Source organism: Drosophila yakuba, chromosome 3L (genome assembly GCF_016746365.2).
Source record: "Drosophila yakuba strain Tai18E2 chromosome 3L, Prin_Dyak_Tai18E2_2.1, whole genome shotgun sequence".
Classification (NCBI taxonomy): Eukaryota; Metazoa; Arthropoda; class Insecta; order Diptera; family Drosophilidae; genus Drosophila; species Drosophila yakuba.
The window spans coordinates 4613432-4634924 of record NC_052529.2 but is presented as its reverse complement, the minus strand read 5'-3'; the positions used below and the strand labels follow the sequence as shown (position 1 = coordinate 4634924).

Below are 21493 nucleotides of genomic sequence, written 5' to 3'. Positions count from 1 at the left end.
GCCATATCTGGCGGCCAGGACACTTTGGGCCCCCCCGGCTCCCCGCCAGCATTTTGATTAACGTGCTACTGATGCTCGTTTGCTGCGTTGTTTTTTCTTAGCTGCTCCTTTTATTTTTTTGTATTTTTTTATTTGCCCGCAAAAAATCCCACCTAAGGGGATAAAGTTGTGAAATATTTTGGGATTTGCGCGACTTAGAAGTTGTCCCATTCCCCATTCCCATTGCCCATTTCCCACTCCTAGACGCTGTAGGTGATTAGGCAGCAATCCATATTTCTTGCGGCCAGCGATGGCCAACAACTGCTACCGCATTCCATATATTTTATTTCCTATTCCGCTAAAGATTTATGTACATATTTGGCTTGGGGTTTTTCGGGCTTGGGGAATTTGCCTCATTAGCTGCAGCCCACCAAATTCCACCCCCCAACCACCAATTCTCAAGCTATTTTTTTTTTTATTTTTTCACCTGGGGGCGTGTGCGTGTGCTTATCACATGAATGTCATTACGCACCTTTCTCTCGTTTTATTTCGCTGGCAATGAGATGTGCCAGCCCATAACTTTTTGCCCCCTTTCTTCGCTGGAGAAAAACAGAGAAAGTGCGAATGTGAATGCGAATCCGAATGGGAATACGTGAGTTCTGGAAGTTATGTGCGCGTAAGTGAATGAAATTACCGTAAGGCATTTAACCAATGCAGGAAAGACTGCTGGAATAGATACATAAATGACAATGCCGCAAAGCGTTTAAAGATGCCGCATAAAAATGCTGCCTGGGATTGCCAGGCGTTCAAATCCAGCGCCACAGAAACAGCCACATCCACTGTCACATCCTCATTCTCATCTTCATCCTCATTCTCATCCTCATCCACGTCCTCGTCCTCGTCCTGGTCCACATCCAGATCCAAGGCATCCCCCTTTGGCTGACTGGTTGTCTTTTCACTCCGAAGAAGGCGCGCTTATCGTTTTGACAGGAATATCTGCGCTTTCTAAATGCCGACGCCGTCGTTTATGACGCTGACTGCTGCGCTTACGATTGAGTCTGAAAACTCCCCCCTAGAACAGCCCCCTTCCCTACCTATTACCTACCCATACCAGCCATACTTTTGCCAACCGATTTTAGCCATCCTGAGGAACCTTCTTTTGTCGCCGTAAAAACGTGCTGTGCCTGGTTGTTACTTTAATGGCTTTTACTCCCCACGAATCCCGGAGTCCCGGAGTCGTCAGGCGAATTATGGAAGCTGCCGTCGCCGCCATCGCTATCGTCATCGCCGCCTCCAAGGCACTGCGAGAAAATCTGGTCCAGAATTGGGCAATAGTTGAAGGAAATACAAAGCAAAACCTTAATTCAGAGAAAAGAACGATATGGTTTCAAGTGATCGAAGATCTGTTTGTGATATTCTGTTAAAATGTTATATATTAAATTATAGAAGGATTTATTCACCATCAACTGAAACATTACCTCAGATATAACATTTTATTAAGAATACATTTATTAAAGATATATTTATTAAAGATACATTTATTAAAGATACATTAGACAAACAGCTCTTGGTGGGATATCCTACAAGCAAAGTCAAATTATGAAAACGAAATGCGATGATGTAAAGTTCTTTTACTCGACCTAACTCTATTAAGTGAACTAGTTTTGAAGAGGCACAATGTGACTTTGAAAGTGAGTTTTTCCCCAGTGTAGAGCGCTCTCATCTGCTGGCTTTGTTTTTCAGCACTTTCGCGTGCCTGCGTGTGTATTTAATAGTCTGTGGTTTGACATTGACTGCCTGGCCCCTGTACACGAGAATATACATATACACACAAGGAATCATATACAAATATACATAAAGTGCGGGGCATTAAGGACGCTCAACTTGTAATCTGGGTGAAAGGGCTGGCGCCGATGTCGTGCCAGGATCCAGGATCTACCTGCTCCAGTTGCCATCTTAGTGCCCATGGAAGGCGCGAGCCTGCGATTCGATTATCGTGTCAAATTTTAATTACTCAAATTACAACTTGGCTTTTTATGCCCGCGACTTACTTCCTCTAATGCCCAGCGAATCTCTGCATTTTCCCCCACTTTTCCATTTACCATTTACCATTCCATTGCCCACTTGCCCGCCTTCTCACTTTGCCAGCGAGTTGTCAACGCTGTCACAACGTCTCCTGGTCATTAAACATCCGACTGTGAGGAGGCGTGGATTTGTGGCGAGATTTTAAAGCCTGCTAAATAAGTGAAATAATTGACCCGAGGTAAATTCCTGCAGAGCAGAATAGGAATGCGGTTGGGATTTGGCGCCAGGAAACAGCAGCTTAGCTGGCTTTAAAGCGAATTTTAATGAAAGAGCTGTGAAGTATGATGATAAAAGATAACCGAATATAAAGGTGATTTCCCACAAGAAACAAGGAGCTACGTAGCATTAAATGGTTAGACACGAGATTTTAGTACATATAACTATTCTATCTTAAAGGAATACTTACTGCTGCAAGAATAGTGGTTTATCTTAAATACTCCTGTTTATTTACAGTTAAAATCAGAAATAAACCACCATTTAAGAGGCACCTCATTAAATTCATAAGTTCTCTTATCTCTGTTAATGCATTTTGCGTTGCCAGCGAACCCTTTTCCAAGTTCATCAATTCGCTGGTGAATTTGACACGCATTTCGGTCTATTAACCAAGAAAAGCATGCCGAAAAGGATTTTCAAGGCAACCAGTAGCCAGCGGCTGCCAAAAAATATCTCTGGCCATCTATCTTTGGTTTAAAATCGCCAAAAAACGTGACGTGGGGTGGGAGATGTCGAGGGGAACTGGAATTGGAAGCTGGGCTAAAGATGGCAGGATCAGCCAGATAGCCCGGGGATAGGAAACGACTTAGGCCGCCGCGTTAGTCCTTTAATATGCCAAGATTGACGTCGATTATGCATTAATAGGACACGCACTATAAATAACGCGCCTTTGGCCCCAGCGAAGTCCTGTCGTGACGTCTATGGGCCTAATGAAGGCTTTTTTCAGCATACGTTCCACGTAGTCGCCCGGGGGAGCGAGTGAAAAAGAGGCTGCCAGGCGAGGTGCACTGCGAGAAAAATGTGCTGCTGTCCTACAGTAATTACTGCTGCGGGGAGATGTACTTTAATAATAAACGAGATTATCTGCAGCTTGGGAAACTCTAATTTAAAGTACCTTTTGCAATGAGAACATTATCTCAACTTCATGTAAATCAATCTCTCGCATCCGTGTTAATTTTCTAGAGCGCTTTTTTCGATTTCCGGCACACTGTGTTTATGTACGTCTTTTTGCATTTTTTTGTAGCAGTGCAGTGGGCGTCGCCACCCATTTCGAATTTTGCGCTGACATTGATTGATTATAAATCGGCATACATTGCAAATCCAAAGAGAGGACAATAACTGCCTGCTGTTGTTGCTGCTGCTCGTGTTGCTTTGTATCCTTTGTGCTGCTGCTGCTGCTGTTGTTGCTGCTGCTGTTTTTGTCGCTGCTGCTGTTGTTGTTGTTGCTGCTGCTGTGGTTTCCTTTGTTTGGTCTGTGACAGCTTTTAATCTGGCACGAGGCACAGCAGCAACACCAAGTGCTCCAGCAGCAGAAGCAGCAGCCGCAATAGAAGCAGCAGCAACAATAGTGAAAGTGGGGAGCAACAGCGGCAGCAACAATGGCCATTCCTAGAGTGCCTGCCACGACGACGACGGCTGTGTGGCAAATTTGAAAATCACTTTAGTTCATATTTCGGACGCACAGCCTGAGACCTCAGCCAGTTGTCATTGCGCTCCTAATGCCTGTCCAAAGCGTTAATGATGCGGTTGCTGGTCAACCGCAGCAGTCGCCGCAGCAGCAGCCACTAGCAACGCCCAACTGGACCATCCAACTGGACCACCCAACTGAATCACCCAACTAACCAGCCATCCAACCACCCAAACCACCCGACTGCTCCACTCCCGCCCCCTTGTCCTTCACGCAATTTACATAATGGTCGGCTCCTGATGCAGGAGAGATGCTTTCACCAACAATAACAACGCCACCAGTAGAAATGGCAGCAGCAACAACAGCAGCAGCAACAGCAGCAACAATACTAGCAGCAACATCAACAACATCAGCAGCAACAACAACAACCGTTGATGGCACGTTTTTGATTTCAATTGCTATTGCCAGTAGTTTCACTTGACTTTATGTGCTCCTGCGTCTCATCCCTAAATCAGTGCACTTCGAGAAATAGGGATAAACTTGATAGCTAGAGATTTATATCCTTAAGTAAACTGTGTTAGATTTAAATATATTATTTTAAAAGTTCGAGGAAACACCAATAGTTCTCCTAGCTTACTCGTTCCTGTTTCTTTCTTGTAACATACACTATAAACCAATAATATTAAATCTATAATAATATATGTATGTATATATCATCTATAGGTAATTGAAATGTATACTATAATAATATATGTATGTATGTATAAATCATCTATAGGTAATTGAAATGTATACTATAATAATATATGTATGTATATATCATCTATAGGTAATTGAAATGTATACTATAATAATATATGTATGTATAAATCATCTATAGGTAATTGAAATGTATACTATAATAATATATGTATGTATATATCATCTATAGGTAATTAAAAGGCATACTATAATAATATATGTATATGTATGTATATAACATCTATAGGTAATTAAAAGGTATACTATTAGATTGTTTTATCTGCTTGATCCTACCTCTATTCTTTAATATTTTAATTATAGAAGACATTTAGAACTGTATGCTATGACTTTGATGGTATGTTTGAACCCTTTTCCACTGAACTTCCCCCAGAAGCACACGACTTTTCGCCGAGTGCAGCCATCTTTCTCGTTGCTCTGATGTCTGGCCTATATAGGTTGCTTGGCGCCATTTTATGTACGTTGCAAAACAAAAGTTATGGCCCGATTTTCCCTATCGCCTATGTCGCTCGGCCCCACCCACTTTCTTTTTTTTTTTTCTGTTTTTCTTCTTTTTTTTTCCGTTTGCTTTTCTGGTAACAAGTGGGACATTTGCCAGTTTGCCTGGCCGTTGTTATTGTCCTTGTTGTGGATGTTGCTGGCAGCAATAAAAACAAGCAAAAAATGTTGACGCCACCCTTTTTTTTCTTTCGGTGGACCAAAGTTACGCATCTAATAGGAAATCGGCATAAGTATATGTGTGCACAATGGAAATTCTAGTTTTCCCTATAAACATGTATATGGCGTACATATACCGCTGCCCAAAAATCCAATGATAATTTCAAGCAAAACGAGCGAAGGGCCGTAGCGAAAGTCAAAGTCAATTACGTGGCGCTTTCACAAATCTTTCCAGCCAGGACAATCGAGCCAAGGAGGTGGAGCTCTGGAAGCTCTGGATGATTTGGGTGGCTTGGGTGGCTTGGGGATGCTGGGGATGCGATGGCAAATTAATAGAGAGCACACACGTAAGTAGAAGGCAGCCAGCTCACCCATCGTAAAATGTAATGTCATAAGTGCTGCTCTGAACCTAAAACATTCCGCTTAACGCGACCTGCTCCTCCCCTTCGCGACTCCATCTCCAGCTCCATCTATTGCCTTTTTCCTTTCGCCATCCTGGTTATGGCCAAGTGGAGGTCCTTGGCTGCGATATTACGACTTTGCTATGCCCAGTAACAGGTTCTTGTGCTCGCACAGGAACTCCATAAGTTTGTATTGTGTGGAGTTCCTGTTTTCGCTGCAAACAAGTTATTGTGTTCCCTTGTCCTTTAAGCAAGGCTTTTAAAGTCCTTGGAGTAGTCTGCACAGCTTGACACCGCCGTATCTTCAGACAAGTGTCCGAGAAATGTTAATCTCCTGTAGGTTTCTTAAGTGGAAACAGAAAGAGAACGTGTAGGAATTATATAATGCGTGGATAAGGCAGATTACAATTAAATATCAGGATGCTGGACCCTCTAAGGCGTAACCCATTTCCACAAGCCACCGATTTTGGCATACCCTCACACCCAGGAAGAGATGACCGGGTAGCAAAGTGGCTTCCACTTCGACTTGTCTTTTTCGGCGGAGGGGAGTAAAATATTCGGATTAGTTATGCTGTTGGTCTGCCCCAGGCAGTGTCTGCTCGACATCCTCCCCCTTTGGATGGTGATGGTGACGGAGTGATGGGTGGTGGGTAGTGGGCCCTTTGTGTACTGGCACTCGACCAGCACGAAGACGAAGATGAAGCTGGAGCTGGAGCCCTGGACCAGGACCATAACTAATTCCATGGTTATGTATTGTATATTGTAGTTTCCTGCGCTGGCGTTGCTGCATTCATTGCTCACAAATTGGCAGGCAGCGCCCGAGGCTTGTGCACTTGTGTCCAAGGAGTCACTGTGGACCTATGGAACAGTGGACCAGCGCCATGCCCATCAAGGAACTGTTGCTCGCCGTGGGGAAGCATGAGCATGAGCCGGAATCAGCTTAGTACGGCTCTGTTGTTCAGTCAGTTAGTGGCTTATTTGTAGGCAAACATTTGCCGGTGAGGCCCCGGGATCCATCTAGTTCATAGATTTATCTAAAATAAGTGAACCATCTAATTGTTCAATAAGTTCATCCTGGGCCCCAAGCATCTCCTTGTTGCTTGTTTAGAATATCCAGCGAATGAATAGCCAGCTTAGGCAAATGGAATCCCCACTCCACTCCACTCTACTCTACTCTACTCCATTCCAGAGTATACCCATAGCTATAGCCATGCCCATACACATACCCATGCTCGCCCGCAGGCTCCGACCTCTAGACGTGCTTAAACCCAAAATTAGGGGTGGTTACAGTGGGTCCTGCTGGGTGGTTGGGTCTCATCTTGGTCCTTGGTGGTCTACTGCTGCCTGTTCCCAGGCCTTCTTACGGGCCATAAAATTTAAAAGCGAGCAAAGCATTTTAGCTCTGGTGCAATTTATTAGGCCGGCTCATCGCGCCGCATTTCGGTCCTTTGCGTAACAATTGCCTTCATCTGTTGATAAATCCCTGGCATGGCACCAAGTAAATTGAAAATATAACCCACACACACGATGGGAAAGAAGGTGGCACACCGACTTCGCCTCCAATTCCGATTGCGATGTGCAGCCAACTGTGTCGCAGTTCTAATTATCCACGCACATGTCTCCTGGCGCCGGCATTAGAAACAGGCCGACTTCTTGAGCTGGGCCTATATCCACAAAATCCGCTAATGAGCACAAAAGTTATCCAGCTGAAGTGCCAAGTTTAAAGTCTAAAGTTTTGTCAGTAACTGGTGATACTTGGAGTGGTTGCTTTCCAGAAATGAAGTCGCAGTTCCACCAAACAGAAGCTCGACTGTACCCGACTGTACAAGCTGCAGACCTGGCTTTAAGGACACTGACACAGAAGCTGGTAAAGCAGGAGCTTCCGCTTCTGTCTTTTATGCAACTGCAGTGGCCACCCGCTGGCTGCCTCAGTGGCGAGAGGCATTCAAAACAGCAGCCAGGACGGGCCGCCAGCTGTGCAGCTGCCTCCGCATCCGCAAGTGGCGTGAAAGTTATGAATTTTAAACATTTTCTGGCAGGCCATCGTCGGAACCAGGGAACGTAGTACGCAGCACGGAGAACGAAGACCGGAGAACGGAGTATAACGCCCCTTTGGCCACGTCCATATATTAGTTTCGGTGTCTTCGTGGCGTCTGCAGATTTATAGCTGCCCAAAATCTGCAATTGTGGGTGACTCCCAACACACTCGCAGTTCGTTTTTTTTTTTTTATAAATTGAAAGAAATCTTTATAAAATTTTGGCAAAAGCCAGCATAAATGAAGTTGCATTACTTAAAGCTAAACATTATTGTTTGTCTTTTTTAGGTTGCTGCGCTGCTGTTGCGCCAAATATCCACATCGGTTTGCAGGCATTTTCGGAATTTGTAGTTGACCAGGCCAATGGAATACATGGGATTGGAGGCCTTGTAGAAGTGCAGACCTCGCCCAATCTTGATAATGAAGCCATTGCTCAAGCTGCAAGGAAAAGCGAATAGATAAGAGTATTTATATATATATAGAGCTTTGTAAGATGGTAAATAGATTGTTTTTGCTGGGGAATGCCTCAAAATAAGCTACGCCTTTACTACATATAAGGAAACCAATCGATCCGCACCATTACAAGTAAATATTTGCTGATGTTATCATTTTGCTAACTTACTAGATTTTGCGATCGTGCAATGAGTCTTCGTATTTTATGGAGACGGCTACGTTTCGCCGGTCCAAGTCTGCCTTGATCTGTCCAAGATTTGTTCTCTGTTGATCCGGATTCTTTGCATCCTGGTACTCCTTGGTGATCAGTCGAAAATACTTCAGGTTTGGGCAGTTTGTGGCAGCTAGCTCTAAGAATCTCACTAGATTCTGATACTGCAAGTAAATTGAAAATGTAGGCAATGGGTCAACAATCATATTTCTTATCTAAATATGATATGAAACTTCGTATGAGGATTAACTATATTTGTTATAAAATCTTAACACTGATAAAACAGCTCATTGAACATTGCCAACACTTCAAACTTTATGTTAACACTTAAGTTGTTTATCCTTAAATTATATTTGCAATTATATATCATAACACAGTTGCAGTTGGCCTTGAGGATCATCTGTTATCATTCATATCCGCTTACCTGATAGTTCTGCGTCATATAGGGTTCCTCCAGCATTATCTCGACTGTCTTGTCGTCCATGTATTTTCCGAAGAGCTGATCGTAATCGAAGCCCGTGTCATTTTCCTCGATGGAAACGTGGGAAACCACCTCGCCTAGCATTAGTTTGCCATTAATTCGCGCCTTAATCGCGTCCGCCCGATCCATGTACTCCTTGATCCTGGTGAGGAACCCCTTCCGCTTGACGTCATCCGGTTCTCCACTGACGAACTGCATCAGCTGGGCGATCCCCTCCGTGTACAAAGTTTGCGCCTCCAAGATCCGGCCCAACTGGTCACATTCCACGGCGCGCATGAGTAATTCCTTGGCCTTCAAAGCGTTGCTCATCTTGGCATCTCAGTCTTCTCTTTTAAGTACTTCCAAGTGGCTAATATATTGCTGTTCAGGATCTATTGATCGAGGATCTTTCACATTGAATATGTTCTTGCCACGGCAATCAACAATAGAAACCACCATCAGCTGATTGTGTGACCATCGCGCGCTAGACTGAAAATTCTTAAAGTAAACCCGATTCGTTGGTATATACTTGGCATTATCTTTCGCTGACCGTTACTTTTTGAAACTGCAAAAGAACTTAAGTTCTTGAAACTTATTTACAATCATTAAAGGTGTGTAAATTATGTAGTACATCTTATCTGTATATATTTAAGATTTAAGTACTTATTTACAATCATTGAATTAAGTAGTATTAATGTTATAAAATGCAGGTAGTTGGTATTATAAGGGGATTCCCGTAAATAACTTTTTTGATTTAACTGTGAAATAGTATATCTCCTGGTTTATTTACGAATAATTGCAAAACTGGCAAATGCCAGTTGCGAACATATGTTTTGTGCATTAAATAAAGGAAATAAATAAAAGCCAGACTTAAATTTAAAGCTTTCCCCTCACAAACATTCAATTTAATACTCATTGGTTTGAGTTTTTAAGAGTTGGTTTCACCTCTTGCTTTTTTTTTGCGGCAAACTTTTCAATTGCAACATGTGCAAATTAAAAATGCCCCAAATTTGCATATTTCACTGTGGCACGATGACATTCCCTTTACGAGCAATTACGTGGAATCGAAAACGAAAGCGTTTTATCGCCAGCCAGCAGTCAGACATGACAACATGGAGCCAAATTCAATTTCACTAAGCCAAATATTAATTTATTTGTGTTTTCATTCCCCGACTCACTCCCATCCAGCCAGGTGACCAATGGATCTGGATGAGGGACTGGATTGCTGTGGCCATCCAATCCAATCGGAGTCAGCCAAGGAAAAAACCGAAAACGTTTCGTGTAATTTCGAGTATTGGGTGGGGTTTTTTTTTCGGGTTTTTTATTTTTTTCATTTTAAGTGGGTGGGTTATTTTGGTGGCTGAGTGGCTTTTCCGGACATCCCGAGTCCGTATTTTTATTTATGTCATAAATTATAAGCCATTGGGAGCTGTGAACGGGAACGTGACGTCAGCTTATAGTTCGCACTGCGGGGCTTAAATTTTTCGCATTTTAAATGCGTATTAAGCTGAAAGAAAAGTCATTTCGGGTGATTCGACACAAAAACCAGGTACCCAGCTCATCCAATTGCGTATAAATATGGCTTAATACATGCGTGTGATGATGTGCTGCCATTTGACTATGCAATTTGTTCGCTTCGATTAAGTGAAATGTCAAAAAAGTATAGCACAGCTCGAAAAGCCATTGAAAATGAGCGAAAATTTGGAGTGTGTGGACAGAGGTATTTGAGGTTTCTTTATAGAAACACAAATTCATACAAAATTATACGAAATTATAAATGTTTTGGTCATCTTTCCCAACTAAATATTGTAACTTTTTATACTTTCTCACACTTTAAAAATAACTTAGTCAAACTTTTGGTACACGTAAGTAAATAGACATAAAGTTGCTCTCATGCTCCACGTTTTTTACAAAGGCCAAATGATTCAAATAGTTTGCTGAGCAAGCTGGTAAGGATCCTAAAAAAACATTGCATACTTCTAGGCGAAATCGGGAATGCACTCATGTTGTGCTGTTCCATTGCTCCATTCAGATGGGGAAATTAATTTGCCGTGGCTGGGAACAAAGTGTTTTTATTTGTAAATTAGACAACTTGAAGTGAAAGTGACCTTGTTAAGGACAACATGATGGAGGAGCTTGAAGTTGAGCTGCTCCTACTGAGCGAGTCCTCCACGCAGGACAAACTTTTTGTTTGGAATTAGTGAAATTGTATCTTGTAAAACACAAACTCAAGTGGGCCAAAGCTGCGAGCCTAGAGCTCTGGATATCCAAGGATATATCCACATGTCACCCAATAATGCGCTGTGATGTGCCAAGCCACTTGTCCGAGTGTCGAGTGGTTGGGGAGATGCTTCTTGGGTGATTTAGTTTGGTTTGGGTGTTTGGCTGTATCTGGGGATATCAGCGGGTATCAGGGGGTTCCCAGGATAATTCAGGGCGTTTTAGGGGTCACCAGGATGGGTTACGTTCGGGGTGACTTGGCTATATAGGATGGATAGGAAGCGGATTCGGAATCGGCATCGACATCGGCATCGGCATCGTTTGCCGAAAAGGGGGCAGTGGTTAGCTTGGCTTAGCTCATATTACGGGTATCTTGGCGCCAGCTTTTTATCGACGATTATTTTTCTTTAACTGTGTGCGCTGTTGTATTTGTTGGCCCGATTTTATTGTTGCTGCCTTTTCGCTCAATATTTGCTTGCTTGCTTGCTAGCTGCTTCCTCGTCTTTTGGCTTCCACTTTTTTTTCCTTTTTTTTTTCTTCAGCCCGCCACTTTTGCAGCCTTTCTCGTTGATTTTTATTTGTTTCTCTTTCAATTTATTTTGCCATTTCGTTTTCCTTTCTGCTGTCATTGCTGTTGTTGCTACCACTGCCATTTTCATCGCTTTTATTACAAACACACACTCGCACACACACCACACACACACCGACTCACTCACACACGCACTGACACATGTGGAGCAGCTCCCCGCATTTTGTGTCCTTCACAGTCACAGTTACAGGCACACATACACACACACACACATGCTTGCAGTCGCACATTCACACCCACATTCGCAGTGCGTGTTTGTCAGTCTAACTGTGTGCTCAGTGCACTGCGCGAAATGATTGGACAGCTAATCAAGAAATAATTAACGATGAAAAATTCGATAAACCAAAACGAAGCATAAGTATTGAAATTTCTCTTGAATTTCTCTTGCAAACACTGCAATTAATATTGAAATAAATATTTAAAAGTAGGAATCCTATAGATGTGCCATCTTTGATTTCTATGTTTATGATCTACAAATTATTTGTTATTATCTGTACTTATGGACAAAATGGCTATTGTTTACCCATTAGTTACAACTCCCAAGAAACCAGGTTTTCATTGTGAAAGTGAAAACTATAATTTTCCGTGTAGCGACTGAAAACTTCTTTAAGCCCTTTCGACACATGTTTTTCTTGGCATCGAGTGTGCGCTTGCATACCCTTGACTTTCGATGGCTTTTTCTCAGTGTGTTTGCGAATCTGTTTGTTTGCTGCTAAATGTGCGCTCAGCCCGCCACTCATTTATGTCGTCGATGTGCCACAGCCGCTGTCACCCGTCGCCCTCTGGAAAAACAGCCCCCCCCCCTTTCACCCACTGAGCAGCCTTGCCACGCCCTCCTACTGGCTGCCCGCCCCATGGCACGTTCGTTCGTTAACGTTCAGTTTTCCACTTGATGCTATTTATGTTTGCTTCCATTTTTCAAGAAGGATCAAAATTTATATTGGCTAAAAAGTCCCTCGAGAGCTTTTTACCCCACTCCCTGGGTTCCTTAAAGGAAAAGGCCCTCCTCCTTCCCCACGCCCCCTGCCCCTGCCCCCTTCTGCGCCCCTTCATCACATCACACACTCTTACAGATGTAGCAAATTGTAACACAATCGTAACTGTTTACCCGGGGGTCAGGGGTCGCCAAAATCATAACCTCATGAACTTTAGCGCCCCTTGTGAGCGCGGTAAGTGGCCACGCCTCCTTCTCCCACATCTCGCAGCCCACATTTTCAGCCCACATGTCCCTCAAGTAGAGCGATTGAATTGAGCTGTGCAATTGTTTTGATTTCTGGCCCAGGGCCTTCGTTTTTTCGCTTTTCCACAGCCATTTTCCTCGAGACTGCAGCCCACACTCCCGTACATTATGACTTCTCGTATTTATCGCCTGTGTGGCAAAAATGTAATAAACAATTCGAGATGCTTTATTGCTCTGCAGCAACTCAATTTATATGGCCTGGCCTTTGAGGTGCTCCCTCTTTCCTCCTAGATCCTGGCCAGAAGCCATCCCCCTCCTCATCCTCCCACCTCAATTCCCCCAACCACTTTGGCCTGGTTTTGTTGTGCGTCAGTTTCCCTATTAAGCACACACAAATTGATGATGTTAACAATGACGCTACCAAAAACCGCCGGCTGGATGACTGGACAGAAAAAGCAGAAAGCTGAAGTTTGTGCCGGCGAACCGGAACAGCGCATGGCCAACTGAAATGGAAACTGCCTGGATATTCCGGAAGCAAACTATTGCAGGAATAGTTCAAGATATATATGCTTCATTCGTGCTGTTCCAGAAATCATTCAATTTTGAGGGGGAAATAATATACATACCTCCTTAATAAACTTCAATGATTGAATGAAAATGAACTACTTTCTTAAGTGCTCCTTACACATTCTACATACTTTTAAAGGCCTTATCTGCTTGATATTTATATATTTTTATATCCTAGCACTACATGTTGTCCTAACCTCCCTTTTCTTGTTTACTTAAAAAATAAACACATTGTAAAATACATTATCATATTAAATGCGGAATAAATTTGGTGGCGAACATTCTTATTTGTGCTCCAGCTCACGGTTGAGTAGGCATCATGTGTTTTTTATGGCTTTAAGCCTCTTCAATGGAGCCTAAGTAATTGTATTACCAAAGGTAAGCAAAAGTGAATAAATAAATAAATACATTTTGCATTAATATTTTATTTTTATGTGGTGAAAGGTTAAAACAAACATTCAGATAAATTAGCCTAAATGGTGTGATATGAAAAAGAATATTTAAATTAAAAGGAATTTGTTTGAATCAATACATAATATAAACGGGATTAACTATTACTGTGGGCGACAGTCAACATGGTGACGAAACGCACCAGGAGAAAAGCGATCGCGGAGAAATAAAAATCTGCAGTGGCTGTACGATCATATTGCTTATAAAGAAATTGATTTAAGGAAATAAGCTTTAAGCTTCTAACACGTTTTAAAGAAAACTATCAAATGGATGGAAGAACCGCTTTGTTCCAACTGCATCGCTTTATAGTGGAAATATCAAAGTTTATGCTGTAAATACAGCAGCTGATGTTTATTAAGCATCGTTAAATATAAACCCAAAAAGTTTTCACTCCCCCGACGGAGATTTATGGCTCTTTCAGCATATTCAGGAGCACAGTCAATAGCTCTTCGTGTTTGTGTTGCAGGCCAAAAATGGCTTTAATGTTTTCGCATTTGCTTTGTTGGCTTTGATGGAAGCTAAGTTGGCATTGGTTGGGGGCCATCCTATGGGGCCCACCCCTTCGGATCGACAAATCAATTGAAAACTGACAGTTGTGACTAAACGGCGCATATTTCCTTGACATCTGTGTGGGAGTCTGTGTCTGTCCCCCAATCCGTATCCCGAATCTATATATACTATATATATAGATGGGGTATTTCGGCATTGAGTGTGTGCTTGGCTGTGTCATGCATATTTCTGTATTGGATTTCAGTCCATTACGCGTCGCTCGAGTTTCGGGAATTGGATATCGGCTTTTATATATACGTATATATATATGTATATACAGTGTAGTATAACGTTTGGCCCTGTTGCCGTTTCGATTGGGTTCAGTTTTTGGTATCTGCTATCTGGTTTTGTTCTGTTCTGTTCCGTTTCTGTTTCTGGCTGTGTTTTTTTTTGTTACTCTCCCGGTTCCGTTTGTGCATTAACGAAACTCACGCACGCCAGCCTAGCGAACAAAATGTCAGGGGCTTGATTTATCCTGGCCAACTCCAGCACTGCGTGTTTGGCCACAATCAATCGATTGCCGCCATCGCCATCTCCATCGCCATATAGCCATATAGCCATAGCCCATCAACTTGGCCCATCACCGCCTGGCTGTTTGTAACTGTCGCTCAGGGCGTGCCTACACTCGAAAACCAATGTCTTCTAAAGATAAACGCACTAAAAACCGAAGGCTGTCATAAAAAATGATTTTAGGTACCTTATTTTGGTCGAAAACAATCACACAGTCAACAAATCAACTGTTTATTGCAGCTAATTACCGTGGCTAAGGATCCTTATAATTTACTTGTAGATTTTCAAAAAATTATTTTTTAGTCCATTTTTGCATTTTTGATAAGGGTTACATCATCATTTTTATGAAAAATTGGCGAAATTTAACGTTGGAAAGCTTGAATGCCATTCGATTGGAAATTTTAGTGCGAGTTCAACGATATATGACATTCCATATTTGGGCCACTGGTTTTATGGTTTAACGCAATTTTCGCTGAAAAGATGTTATAAAAGTTTATGGCAGAAAATCGACTATTTGAATAGGTCTTGTTGTCATAATCCCATCTGTATTACACACTTACACATTTTTTTATATTCGGTTGACCTTCAACGTTTTCCTTTTATACTGAAAGTACAGGTAATTTTTTTTTCTGAGTGCCAAATCGGAACAGGATGGGGCCCACTGACTAACTGACTGGCAGGACAGGAACAGGATGGAACCTTGCCCAGAAAGCGGCAACAGCTGAGCAGAGCCTCTGCTCATGAGGGGCGATAATTAAAATCCGCTACGCGCCCCATAATTAGTTGCACTGGTTGAGGAACGCGTTGCCAGTCCACTCCACTCCATTATACGTAGTGCTGCCCCGCGGCGAGCACTTCCAATTCCAATTCCGATTCCGAGTGGCGATGCCGATGCCATGTGCTATCTCCATCTCTCTGTCCATTTTTATGGACATGTGCGTAAGCGATCCGTGCGAAAAATGGGCGCTTCGCAGCAATTACCACCGCGGGAGAATTCAGAACCGACCAGGCCAAATAGATTCGCAGGCCGATAAGACCGCTTTTCCGCTTTCCACTTCCCACTTCCCACTTCCTACTCTACAATTTCCATTCTGTTAAGTTCCGAGCGTGCACGCCTACGCACCTTTTGCTGTCATGCAAATCAGTTGGCGGCGGTTGGCCTCCAAGTGTGGCCCTTCCCCATTTCGACCCACACCCTCACATATGCGTAACGCCCGTTGAATTACGAAAACTTTGACTCGCGAGGCAATATTTCTGATAGTGATGAGTAACATTTAGTTCAATAAAGATGGGTATTATAGATAACTGATTATGAAATCCTTAGGAACTCCTCATGTTGATTCTTTTGTAATAAAAAGTATCATTTCGGATAAAGCATAAAATTTTTTCGACCCTACATTGTAGCCTTATCTAAAAGTGGCGCCCAACGTGGGGCATTATTATGAGCGTACTATCTGTGTCCCTCAAGGATGGAGTTAAATGTTTCTTTTTTCTTTGACTTAAAATCAATCACTGCCCAAGTAATCGGTAATACTTAAAAGTTATTCACGTTAGCGACTTAGCCCTTTTTCAACCGGAGTCGTAGTTCTTGCTTTGAGCGTATTAGCGTCAACTCTTGGCACTGGATTCGAGCCAGGTCAGGTGGTTGGCCGGAACCGTCTGAGTTTATCATTGCGTTGCGAAATGCGAATCGGAACATCCGCTTTTAAATGCCAGGCATTTGCAGGGCTCTCAGTCCTCCGTTCGACCAAGCTCATATCTCTCTAATGGGGTTAGACCTGCAATTGTGTCCAGTGTTCGGCGCTAAATTGAAATTGAAATTGACCAGGGCTGTGAAGAAAGGAATTGGCGCGGAGTAAACGCCCACGCCTTGGCTTATGTAACGCGCGGCTTATGTAATTTCAGCGTCACTTTGGAGATTTATAAATTTTCGTTGGTTTTTCTTTTTCATTTCGCCCCGTTCTTGTTTTATTTTTTTTGTTTTATTTTTTTTTGGTTTTTTGCCCCGTTTGCTTGTTGTTTTGTATCTCATTCCCAGTGAGAAAAGTCGCATTAAGCCAGCTGGACGACGTTTCATTACCAAAAGAGGGAAAATTGGGTGGGGAAAAGCCCGAATGGAGCTGGGAAGTATGCAATGTAAATAAATGGATAGGAAGAAATCAACGTTAAAATAAATGACACTAAAACTGGAGACACACTCACTTTGTTTTTGTTCTCCATTCCGCTCATTTAGCCCGAGTTCTTGTTTCTGTAGCTCTCTAGCTCTATAGCTGTTGTTGTTTTCTGTTTCGTCCCGCTCTTCAATTGGCTATTAAGCAAATTGATTCAGTTAAATTTATCTTAATGCAATCTTCAGGCTCTCCCCCGCCGCCATTGAGATAGTGCATAATTTGAAGGGCATAGTAAACAAGCCGACAATTCACGCGCAACAACGGCCGAGAATATCTGGCACACTTGTGGATACACAGATACATCTCGTGGGTCCGACACATGATGGCGGCAAAAACGGAAACAACAACAAAAACCGAAATAATGGTAGAGAAAAGCCATGTATCCAGCCTGGCTCTGAAATATCCCCAAACCCTCCCAAAAATACTGGAGGGGGCAGCGAAAGGACGAGCGACCATAAACCGCTCGAAGCGTGAAGAACAAGGGTGAATGCGGAAAGTTACAGAAAAAAAGCATTAGAAAATATATATCTGGCTTGGCTTAAAAAGCGCGCTGTTGATTGTTTTGCTGGATAACGGCCACGACGATTCCATTGCCCATCTACTCATCCCCACCCCTCCCTCCCTTCCATCCTGTGCCATCCCTTTTTCTTTTTTTTTTTTTTTTAGTACTCCGAACTGTTGCGGAGCTATTTTGATTCCGTTGTCGCCATCCGCTATCCGCCATCCGCCTATGATGGAATCGCCCCGAAGGGCTGCTCTGTCTTCCCCCAGAAGAGCAGAACCCATACTCATAGCAAACCCATTCCCATACCATACTATACCATGACATCCACCCCGCAAGCCCCAGCCCTCCGGAAAACTATCTCTCCTCGAGCTGCGTATGTGTGCTACTGGGCAATCTCTAAGCCGTATAAATATGCCATCGTCTGAGGACAATCTACTAAAACCATCGGATTCGACTCGACTCGGCTCGCGTGGCGCGGGCCCAGCCCAAAAACAAAATGGAACACAGGAAAAAAAATGGAAAATGATTAAATTAGAGTCCAACTTATCTGACTTTGACTTTCCCAAGCCGCATTTTGTGTTGGACAGCCCAAATTGGGCTTGATTAGCCAGCAGTGGCTCAGAGTGGCCTTGTTTGGTCTATTGAGCTCCTAGTTTAATAAGGTTATTCCTTAAAGATACAAATCCCCTTGTAAGGAGTTCAAAAGGTGATTTTTAAGACTACTTGATAGCTTGTTGATAAATTATTAATATATAGATAGTTAGGCCATCTAAAAAAGACAATAAAATTAATAAAATTATATAGGTCTTAAATCGCATTTTCGTCCGCTAATAAAGCCATTATTATTTCTATTTAACTTTCTAAAATTTCTCCAAGTGCAAAAAACATAATCAGCCTCGCCTTCGAGCCATTGATCGGCCTATAAACAGAGTTTTTCTCCTGCCTTGTTATTGCCCCATAGGCAAATCATATAAATTATGCTCAATTTTTTCCTTTTGGCTTTTAATAAGCATAAAAACTTATGATATGTGAAAATATGCGCAACAAACAACAACATTTTCGTTGGGGGTGGTAGGGGGTCTTATATGGTCCAGGGGGCTGTTTATGCTTCAAAATTGTTTACTTTCTTGTTTTTGGCTCACAGTTACGCGCAGTTATGGCAGCCACAGTTGGGCCAGGAATTTATTTAGCTGACAACACAGCAATACAGCCGGAAGGGGTTTTGGCTTTGGGTCTCGAGTATATCCAACGCCAAACGTGTCACATTTCCCCTGGGGAAAACGCTGGCATGTACTTAAAGTTGAATTTAACTTTGATTTGAGGAGGTCCTTCAAGGATGTAGGGCACACACTTTACGGGGACTCGAATCTCAGTGTTAAAGTGGGGATAAATTTGAATGCATTCGAGGGCTCAGAGAAGAATGCAAATATTGATGAAAGCAAATAATTGGGAAAATTACTCATACGCAGTGTGGTGCGGGAAATTCCACAACGACGGGAAATGTTTATAATTGATTGTTGATAGATTTGGAAAAACCACTTCCATTTGTGAAACCTTTGTCTACAACTCAATACAAAATCAGCGACCAATAATTTGCAACATTCCACTTCCGGTGAAAATACGGCAGTTCAATGGGAAAGTGTAGCTGCAATTACTTTTCCATCGAAAATACTTAGTTTCCGTTTCGATGATTCGCACAAGTGAGGCTGCATTGAATGGAATTCCCAGAGTCTGCCGTTGACAGAGGTCCTTTCTCCGCAGGATCCCCAGAGATTTTCGCCCAAATTGTGCGAAAAAAAAAAACCCACAAATTGAAATCAAACGCGTTTGGCTGTAGCTTTTTTTTTTGTCAGATTTTTATTTTTTTATTCACTATGTTTGTTTTCTCATTTACTACGCAAGTTGTTTTGCATCGTCGCACTTTTCTCCATCTCGTTTTACTCCATTTCGGTTTTCTTTTTCATGTATAAATTTGTCATGTGTTATGAAAATATAATATACTTATGTACGTTTATGTTAGATGTTTTACAGAATGCTTGGCTCCTTTTTTCCCGTTAGTAACTATGCATTGATTAGCCATTGTGGTGTTCATGTGTCTGTGTGTGTGTGTGTGAGTGGCTGTGTGTTTCCGGTTGGATTATACAAATCAATTAATTAAGTACAAAATATATAGTATACTCGTTTAATGCGTATATATGTAAGTTTTATATATATTTATTGATGCACTCTAGTCGAAACCACGCAATCAAACTGAAGACATTCATAAATTCTTTATCGATTTCTCTTCATATTTTGTCGATTCTGCCTTATTGGCTGCACAATTTTCAACAACTTAGCATAAAAACTACTGAAAAACATGAAACGATTAGAGTCATAATTGAAATTGACCATTTGGTTAAATTGACTTTCGAGGGCGGATCCTGGAATCTATGACTCCAATCAGGCTTGGCAGGACATTCCTGTCAGACTTTCCTTCCATTATCCTTGATTGACAGCATGAGCCAGGACCTTTATGTTTGCTTGTATATATTGTGTGTTTGTGTTTCGCTGCCACTTATGTACATGAATGTCATATACATAATGCACGTAATTAATAATATAGAATGTTTTGCATATATCGCATAATAAACGCATTCTTGTCCTTCTTGTTTCTGTGTGTATATATTTATAGTTGCATATATCGCTTCGTATATATATTTTCGATTAGCTTGTTTCGATGCAATTAAATACATAATTAATGCGTGTGTTTTTCTGTATGTGTATGTGTCGTGTGTGTGTGTGAATGTATGTTGTATTTCTAGGTACAGAATTCATTACTTTTACTTTTGCTGGCTCACTAAGGTGCAGTGTTTTCTCTAATCGTAAGCTTAAATTTATGTTCGCTTTTTAATCATATTTTTGCAACTCTACTTTTCTACAATACTACAGTTGTGTCTGTGTGTTCGTGTCGTGTTTGTTTGTGTGAGTGCTCTAAATACAAGTTAAAATGACTTTTTAATCTCTACGCAGTAACTGTTTTCGTTTTCGTTTTCCTTTTTTCATTTTCTTTTGTCAACTATGGTGTGTGTGTGTGTGTAATGTATAATCGACCAAAATAGGTTTGTATATCTATCGCAACAATATGCACCTATGCAAAAACATAAGATGAGTTCTCATTAGTTTCCTTGGTTTTCTGGTTTTTCGTTGTATAAAGTACATCAATTGGTCTCGTCAAGCAGCACAAAAGTTGCGATAACAATATGCAAAAAACAACTCTACCTGGTAATATATCTGTATATCGATAACTAATAATCGTTATAATCGTTTTAATCAATTCATCGTTTGCCAGCTAATCCAAAAATCCCTACGGCTCGTTAGTTATAAGTTATTGCTTATTTTTTTGTTTGCGCCTCTGCAGAGTTCTCTTCGCTTTTTTCCTTTTTTCGTTTTTTCCTTTTCCGTGTAAACTAAATTGTTTATATTCTTTATTCTGCTATATATATATTTATATATAGTGTATAGTGCCATAAATGTTTTGGGGTTTTCGCCTTACTTATCGCAATAATATAACGAATTCCAAATATTTACTCATAGATACATGCGATTTAATACTTTTTAGTTACCTTAATGCTCTATTGCTTTCCATTTGCATTTTTGTTGCTTTCGTTAATTGCTTTTTGCCTCGATTTTCTATGATTATACCATATACAATACAATAGCTGTAAATAAGTATAGCTTTTCTCCGTTATAATTATAATATATATTCAAAGTGTTAAGTCTTTCATTTTTTGTTCTCGCTTGCTTATTCTTTGTCGGCTATATATATATAATTCTCATGACTTTATTAGTTATGTTCAATTCTTGAATTATTAGTGTTAACGTGCCAAGTCTTTTATATTTTTTGCTCAATTATTTATACACGTGTGGGTGTGGTGTGTGTGTGTGTGTGTGGTGTATGGTTAATGGTGAGTGGTTGGGCTTTTTGTGATTCTGATTTGGTAAATAAATAAATCACGCTCAATGCAAACTATGCAAATGAAATTTCCTCGAATTAAATGCGTGCAAGGACACCCCCGTTCGCGTTTTTCCCCGTTTTGCAATTTTCACCATG

General features: G+C 41.6%; 1 protein-coding gene across 1 annotated transcript; it reads right to left on the bottom strand.

The window, feature by feature from the left end:
* Positions 1-7711: 7711 nt before the first annotated feature.
* Positions 7712-9132, bottom strand: LOC6532880 (MIT domain-containing protein 1). The gene is made up of 3 exons (XM_002093580.4): positions 8627-9132; positions 8161-8366; positions 7712-7976 (listed from the first exon to the last, which is right to left on the bottom strand). Exons 1-3 carry the CDS (start codon positions 8990-8992, stop codon positions 7823-7825), a joined length of 726 nt encoding a protein of 241 aa, XP_002093616.2. The 5' UTR covers positions 8993-9132; the 3' UTR covers positions 7712-7822.
* Between the last annotated feature and the right edge of the window lie 12361 nt (positions 9133-21493).